The 8,546-nt window shown below is 38.3% G+C and overlaps 1 protein-coding gene across 1 annotated transcript; it reads left to right on the top strand.

The window, feature by feature from the left end:
• Positions 1-421: 421 nt before the first annotated feature.
• LOC108278768 (V-set and immunoglobulin domain-containing protein 1) lies at positions 422-7,828 on the top strand. The gene is made up of 7 exons (XM_017492329.3): positions 422-548; positions 2,757-2,917; positions 3,622-3,829; positions 4,724-4,879; positions 6,359-6,475; positions 6,763-6,895; positions 7,483-7,828. Exons 1-7 carry the CDS (start codon positions 506-508, stop codon positions 7,562-7,564), a joined length of 900 nt encoding a protein of 299 aa, XP_017347818.1. The 5' UTR covers positions 422-505; the 3' UTR covers positions 7,565-7,828.
• Positions 7,829-8,546: the final 718 nt, after the last annotated feature.

Genomic DNA, 8,546 nt, shown 5'->3' with positions numbered 1-8,546 from the left:
TTGCATATGTGTCTGTGGTTTTAACTCTAAATTTGAGATATCTTTTTGAATTCATGCGTGAAGCATTGTGTAGATGCTTACCACAGTGATGTGGCAGAAACTTCTATCGATATGTTGATGAAACTTTGCGTAAATTTGCCAGTTAATACACTTCTACCCAGAGTTTTCCATTTCACAATCCTGCCAGCAACATGGGTGAATAGTAATAAATAAATAATAATATCTAAAAATAATAATAATAATAATAATATTTTAATCCTTTTCTGGTCAGAGAGTAAATCGAGTAGGACAAACATCAGCAGGCGTGCATGGGCAACGAAAAAGCAAACTCAAACAGTCACAGCAACTGTTGATTTGTTCGTTGCAGTTTCGGAGGGTGTTGGCCTATCGGCTTGGAAAGATAAGTTTGGTTCAGAAAAAGAAAATCATTGTTACAGAGTGAGGAACCTGTGAGGAACCTGTAATACTGTCTCTAAGTTTTTAACCTCTTCAAAAACACCTAAACATGTCACCACTCGGGACTATTGTCGTATTGTTAAGTATCGTAGGTGAGTAATTTATCATCAAATTAACGCACGTATATTATATGAATTTTTTTTTTTTGTTTGAAGTATTTAATATTTCAACACCGTGAACCGGACGTTGTGAGAAAGTGGACCAATTGAACGTACGGTATTTGCGAGGTTTTTCTCTTTTTTTCATTGTTGTGTTTGGTTTTTCTTGGTTGTGTTTTTGGTTTTTCATAACATCCTGCCAGCGTATATAATGTGGCGGCTCGAGAATGCGACGTTTGTGACTTAACCTGATAACCCAGATGAGGACGGGTTCCCTTCAGAGTCCGGTTCCTCTCAAGGTTTCTTCCTCGTATCATCTCAGGGAGTTTTTCCTCACCACCGTCTCCACCGTCTCGCCCAATAGGGATAAATTCACACACTTAAAATCTCCATCCTGTGTGTATGTTTCTGTAAAGCTGCTCTGAGGCAACGTCCACTGTTAAAATCGCCATACGAATAAGAATTTAATCAAATTGAATATAAGTTTTTACCAAAACCAACGTTTTCTGTTACAAGGATGATACAAATTTAAGATCAGTTCCGTTGACGATTTTGGTTCAGAAACTAACCTGTGAAGTAGGTTTAGAAGCGACTGAGATGTCCGCGTCCTTTTATCGACCAATTAACTCACGTAAGTGTAACGCAGTTGCAGTGATTTACACCGACAAAAGAAATTTACAGAATAAAAAACAATAAAACTTCACATCTTGAACACATGATGACTTTGAGCTTGTAATGTAAATTTTGGGCATTATCATTGTTTTTCATTTTAATTATTATTAGTATTATTATTTTTTTTTTTTGTATCTTATATTGAATTATAAGCGTCTTAGGAAATGCGCAGTACACTTTTTAAACAACGGTGTACATTTAAAACTATTTCTCTGGCTTTATTTATTTACTCAGTGCTAAAGTGCTACAGTTTTGGAAAACTGCTCACCTTCGAAGCATTCGAATAAAACTCATTTGCATTTATAGAAGTAAAATGTAATATATATTACATTTCTATTGGCAAATTTGGTGCTAACTGTATTTGGATTGTTTTTCATCTTATCCTGGGACAATATATTAGATATACTATATAGCGTAAAGTGTATGGCTGGGCCAAAAAAGCTTTCTAGTTTTGGGGGCAGAGGGGAATTTTGTTATTCAGTCATAATTATCCATTATTCAGCGTTAATATATCTATCAGTACCTGTAGCTGGTGAGCAGCTCTCATAATCGACGTTTCAAAAACAATAAAAAAAAACCTTAGTACTACTGCACAAAGTCTACCTGTTTAATTAAGTGTACATATCCTAATAATTTAACACAAAATTCTTGAAAATGAAGAATTCGAGCACAAACGAAAAACATCTTATGACATTACTTCTAAGTCTCGTCTAAATATTGAATGTAAGATGAATAAGCTAGAGAACATTCTAACCTCAAGCTTTAACAGCCGTTTCGGCCATCGCCCTTTCTTTCTGGTTAGCAGCCGTTTCCTTCTTTTAATTTTAATTACAGAAAGATGACGTGTCAGTAATCTTTACAGGAAATCACACATCTTGTTTCTGTACTGCTGCTGAAAAAATGTTAAGTGTGATTATTCTTCACTGGAAGCCATAATTGACCAAAATTAATCATTTTCAGGGCTCGGTTGATTTTAAAGGTCACCGTGAACGTACACAAGTCTACCTGAGCTTGAGTGAACTAAGTGTAATCTGTGAGGGGCTTTTTTTTTTTAAACCATAATTCCACGGACACAGGATTGGACAAAATGAACTTATTTGAGGTTTTGAACTTATTTAAGAGGATTTGAAGTTGAATTTATGCTTTTTCTAACCCTCTTCCTGGAACAGATCCCAGGAGGAGAAGTTTTTCATGTTTGAATACGAGTAGGATTGAGAGGAAGTATAAGGAGGAGGGTTTGAATAATGCAATCTCAAATCCCAAGTTGAATTAGATCAATCACGTGCTTATGGTTTTGGCGGTTAAAAAATAACCGATGTTACTCATTTAACCCAACGCCAGATAGGCTTCAGCAGGTTCACAGCGACCTTCAAAAACCCTCATCAGTCATTCCCTAAAAATTTTTAGAAATTATGCCCCATTGCGGCTTGCGGCGGAGAAAAAAACACTTGGTAAGTAGTTGCCATTTAGGCACACTTTTTTTTTTGTCAAATTTGCAAATGCTTTGCTTGTTCGTTCTGCACGCTGTAGGTGGCGCTGTGTCGATGCAGGTGCAGGTTTCTCCAAAAGTTCTCAACGTGTCCATCGGTCAGTCTGCAACACTCGATTGCAATTTTTCCACCGGTCAGCCCCTGACCAACCTCATAGTCGGGTGGACTCTCTACCAGTGGGGCTCTGAGAATTCAGTACAGGTGAGTTCTGCTCTCAGGTAAGAGTAGAAGTGTTGTAATGGCAGATGGGCTAATATTACACCTGAGTTCTCACATGGCTTTGTAACCTGAGGAATAAGAATAAGAAATTAGCAAAAGTTGCTAGTTGTATAGATTTCAGGAATGTTTTAACCTTGAAGTTAAATACTTGAGTAGACCTCAGTTTTCATTTTAAAGTTAAGCTTGAGAAATGTCCTTAACGCTTGACGTTAAGGTTAACTACAGGTGCATTATGTACTTGAGTTAACATTTCAACATAAAAAAAAAACAACAACAACCAATAAACACAATTAATAACTAATAACTTTTTGGTGTTTGAAAAAAATGTCAGCTAGATACATCAAAACATAAATTAAGTAAGGAATGACAACAGAACTGCCGTTATACAGAAATAATGCACCCTGGGGGCTGTGATGCGGATCTGATGACCAATTAAAAACATTTTATGACATTTCTCAAGTCTGAATATTGAATGAGAGATAAATAAGCTGCAGAACATTCACCATCCTTAGTTGTTCCGCTGCAGCCCTTTCATTATTTTATTGTTCATTTGAAAAAGACTGTGTCAGTAGTCTTCATGGGGAATCGCACATCCTGCTGAAAAAATTAGAATTATTATTCATGATTTTCATCGAAAACTTTTAAAAACCTGCTACTGAATGTTTGTTTTTCATTCGTATTTGTAGGTGTTCTATTATCAAGGAGGAAATTATGTGATTGGTAAACAGTTCAAGGACAGACTGAACGTCCTTTCTAAAATGGGAACCTACATGAACGCCTCCATCTCCATCAGCAACATGCAGACCGCAGACGCCGGAACATACACCTGCGAAGTCCGCGACTTCCCTGACATCGAGGGCACGACCGATGCTAGCAGTCGAGTTCATGTTTTTGGTACCAAAGCTCCCTCTGGACCTATTTCATCGTTTGACCCACCTGCGTTAGATAGAACAGCTTCAAATATGTATATAGATTAAATTTCATATCTGAATTTATATTTTAAAAATGAAATCGACAGGCTTTCACACTTGACGTATGCTAGAGGATAAAAATCGAGTGCATTTTTAGACGAATCCTGTATTAGGCAGTTGAGGGTCATACAGTCATACATACAGTCTTCCAGCCTACGGTCATCTAGCAGCTCGTTTTTGAGATGTTCCTGTGTTTAGCCGTGTGTTTCCTGAAGAGCTAATATCATTAACCAGGGTTGCCAGGTTTCAGCAGAAACCTCCAACCAAAAAGCATCCCAAAAGAGACGCAAGAGTCCTGAAACTAGCCCAAATAAATCAACCTTGGAAACAGGAGACACATTTTTCTTCTTTTTCTCAGCCTTTCTGTGGGGAATGAAGGTCACCATGGTGCGCACGCTTCATAATCCCCTTTCGAAATATATCTTACAATAGACATGGTTCTGTACATCATAGACCCACTATGTCATTTCGCTCTACCGCTACCTCCCTGGACCTTATATTTTTTTATTATTATTTATTACATGTGAAGTACATATTAGTGCAACAAACAAATATGTCGTGAGTCGTTTATTAAATGCAGATGCACACAGAGGATAAACGCGTTAAGCCTGTAAATAAGAGGCTCCTGGTTAGTTCTGGTATTCCGATGTGTATTTGATTAGACGTAGGTTGTTTCCAATAAAACGTTCTTTGTAGAGGTGACACGATATGAAATATTGTACATATTCACTCGATAGTATTGTAACTTTAAATTGTGTCTGTGTGTGTGTGTGTGTGTGACATCCAATTGTTAATACATTACAATTTACAATTGAAGAGAAACCGTCACACCCGTACTGCGCTGTGCATGGAGACGTGGCGACGGGTCACCTGGTCACCCTCACCTGCCATTCGGAGAAAGGGAGCCCCGTTCCCTCGTACAACTGGACTAGACTGGAACAGGGGATCAGCAAACAAGTGATGGGCATTACAAGTGCGTGTGTGTGTGTGTGTGTGTGTGCGCGTGTGTGTGTGTCCTAATGCTGTCTTTTCACTGCTTCAGCCAAACGTAGAAGACCAGAACTCATTAATATTCAGTGAAAAATTATACACACAGGGGGTTGCTGGGTAAAATTTGCGTGACTACATACCGACTAGATAACCGTGCGAGTGTTAGTCATACAGTACAGTACATTTCAGTCGAAAATGCAGGCATGGAGTGAGTTATTACCCTTTTCACTTTTAAAATCTCACATTTGCTGCATAATCGTTCATATTTTAGTAACCCGCCGAGTAATAAATTCTTTCAAACGTCGTTTTTTGCCTCACTGGATTCGGCTTTGACATGCGAGCTAGCTCAATGTTATCCGCAGCATCTAGCCCGCTGCCGAACTACTGATACATGTGTCGTGTATATTTGTCAAAAACATACGTGAACAAGTTAACGTTTTAAGCGATGACGGCCGTAGATATGAATGAATTTGTTAAAAACATGAAACTTGCTTGCGAAGTGTGCAATATCCGGCGGTCATGAGCAGTGAAAAGGCAAACTTGTGTTCACGCTAGCAAGCGACAAGCTGTTTATACTGTGGTTTGACTCGTGCGGTAACTGCTACCGTAATCGATTGTGGGCGTGGCCTGTCCAGATTTTTTAAGTTCTAGTAAGAGTTTGAAGTATCTCAAATGTATACATTCTACAGTCAAATTTATCCATGGCGTTGTTTAAAAAGTATTTTATGCTGTAGTTAAATCTATGGAAATATGTGACCATGGCCTTCCTTCCTGAACATGTGACCAGCGCTAAACACGTTCAGGAGCTAATTTTACAAAAGCAAAGGTTTCTTCGGACAAAGAAAAACCTGTGCATCTGCTTAGCGCTCTGTTGTGGCGTCGTAGACTTAACTAGAAAATGTAACTCGCCTGAGGCTTTGCCGCTAGCTAGTGTGAACGCAGAGTTTTATATTCATCAGTTACTGATTCAGATATACACTCAGCATCCAGTTTATTAGAAACACCTGCTGTATACACCTGCACATTCATTCAATCATCAAAGTCATTCAATCAGCCAATCAGGCAGCAGCGTTTAAACCGCTCTTTTTCCAGTCTGCACTCTGAGATGCTTTTCCGCTCAGCGCGTTGTAAAAAGTGCTTATTTGAGTTACCGTAGACTTCCTGTCCGTTCAGACCGGTCTGCTCTGACGTTTCACTAACAGAACAATTCGTTGTTTTTTTTGTTTTTCGCACCATTTTGTGCCAACCAGGAAGTTTCTGAAATACTCAAACCAGCCCGTCCATGCTGATGTCAAACTCTCTGAAGTGAACGTTAACCGAACGCTGTATCCGCATGATTTTGTGCATTGTGCTCCTGCGACATGATTGGCTGATTGGATAATCGCATGAATGTGCAGGTGTGCAGGTGTTCCTATCATTTTTTTCCCGACCTTTTGCTTTTATTTGCTTTGTTTTGCGGTAGACGTGAAAAGTGGCATCCTCAACTTCAGAAACATTACCCAGTTCGAGTTTGGAAAGTATCAGTGCAACGCCTCCAACGTCATGGGCTTCTCCATCTGCACTATTGATCTGAACTCAGGTAGCATCCGGTTGTGTGTGTGTGTGTGTGTGTGTGTGTGTGTGTGTGTGTGTGTGTGTGTGTGTGTGCATACAGCTGTGCACTCCTATACACTGCTAATTCTAACCACAAACAACTTCATACATATATAATCTTTCTTCTATACATTTTGAAGTGTTCTATTGATTCACGATATATTTTAAGCATCTTTTCACACTGTTCCACCACCATTTTGTTTATGTTCACGTTCTGAAGACCAAATGACAGTGCTGTTAGTGTTAATGAGCTCGTTAAATCTGGTTGTCCAGAGGTGAATGATGCGGCGATAGTAGGCGCAGTGATTGGAGCCCTGCTGTGTGTCGCCTTCATCGTGCTGCTGGTGTGGTTCATCGCTCATCATCTGAAGAAGAAGAAGATATACAAAGCAGCCCAGGCTAGCGGGTGAGTCTCCGACTGACAAAAACATTTTCCCAAATATGACGTGTTGGGTTGGGTTAAAAATCCCCTTTTTTAAAAATAATAATAATAATAAAAAATGTATCAATCTCGTGATGATTTTCTATTTTTTTATTTATTTTTTTTTTAAAAATTTTTGCAGTTTTTGCATTTCTTTGCATACTTTAATACACAATTTTTTTTTATTGACAAATTATATCATCAAAAATAAAAGTAGAATTTTAAAAAAAGACTGACTTTTATACGTATACACATACGTTACATATATTTATATCAAATCCGTCACAGCGCTTCAATAGAAGAGATAAGACTCGCGGGAAATCGAAAGGAGTTAACATGATCGATATCACAGCACTGAATATTCTCTGTAAATTCACCCCATTTCTAAAACGTTCTGGTTTTAAATGGAGGAAGAACGATCCCAGATTTTTTTAATGTGGTGTCAGACTTTTAGCTTTGCCCAATTTGACTTCTCTCCTTCTTATTTTTATCATTCGAATACATTGGAATGAATCTGAAATGTACAGGAATGCAAAAGATTGAGTTTTTTTGTGTGTTTTATATCGTGACAGGACACAAGCTGCAGTCAACTACAAGGCCGTCCCTCCACAAGACACCGTCCCTCCACAAGACACCAGCGTGTCTGAGATATAAACACAAAGAAAGCTTTTTATAACAATTTTTTTCTTTTTTTAAAAATTTGGTTTGTTTGCGTCTTTTTTTAGCTACCGAGATACTGAATGATGTTTCTGCAATTTGCTTTTACACGCACTGACGTTGCCAGAGCCTTCATAATCGTGGAGATTCAGCATCAAACGTGTGGTGAAAGTCAATGTCTTTTTCATTTATTGTTTTTTTTTCTACATATAAGTCTTGTTTATCAGCTTGATTTTTGTGGAATAAAAAAAAAAAAAAAAAGAAATCTAAACTAGCTTTGGAAAGTTATCTTCATCACATTCACATAAGCCTGGGATTGTACTTGCTTTTAACTACGCGTGTGTGGTCTGTACGAGAGACGTCTGCTGCGCATATCCTGCACATCCGCTTCACTTTAACGCTTCACTTCAGCACAGCTCACATGGTTAGTTACCATAATTGTTCAAAAACGCGTGCGTTCCTCAGCCATAGAACATTTCCGAGCGAGTTGTTGCATGTAAACATGTCATTTGATAAGTAATTACTCAAGCAGTTGTGCATCAGGAGACTTGTTTACTCTTACCTGAGTCATTTCTTCATTACTTTCACAAGCTAAACAGATAAAACATAAAAGATAAGATACTGTAACACTCTTTTTATTAACCACAGGTGGGAAATTCCAGATGGGGAGGCAGTAATTGTTGACCTATAGTATAAAGTGCACCTTTGTGGTGAATATGTCACACTAAATAATGTCCAAATGAAGTAATCTGTTGATTTATCACTTGCTCGCATGGTATCTAATGAAAAAGCTCAGTAGAAACGAAGAAAGGAGAACAGTCTCCATCAGTTTGGCGCCTCATTAGTACCCCTTTAAGTCCTTTTAATATTTTAGACTGTGTGGAGACTTGTTTTGCTAACCAATGACGTTCTTTAGATTCTTTCTAGAACACGATTCATTCGGGATATTCCTCAAAATGTCAGACGTGCTAGTAATACA

This window comes from Ictalurus punctatus, chromosome 18 (assembly GCF_001660625.3).
Source record: "Ictalurus punctatus breed USDA103 chromosome 18, Coco_2.0, whole genome shotgun sequence".
NCBI lineage: Eukaryota > Metazoa > Chordata > Actinopteri > Siluriformes > Ictaluridae > Ictalurus > Ictalurus punctatus.
Note: the sequence above shows the minus strand (reverse complement) of the source record. Positions and strands in the feature narration are given on the sequence as shown.

Excerpts from the sequence above, each read along its gene's own strand:
- LOC108278768 (XM_017492329.3), top strand. The coding sequence starts at position 506 with ATGTCACCACTCGGGACTATTGTCGTATTGTTAAGTATCGTAG. Across the intron at positions 549-2,756 it reads CGTATTGTTAAGTATCGTAG|GTGGCGCTGTGTCGATGCAG; the intron begins GTGAGTAATTTA and ends TGCACGCTGTAG. Across the intron at positions 6,476-6,762 it reads CACTATTGATCTGAACTCAG|AGGTGAATGATGCGGCGATA; the intron begins GTAGCATCCGGT and ends CTGGTTGTCCAG.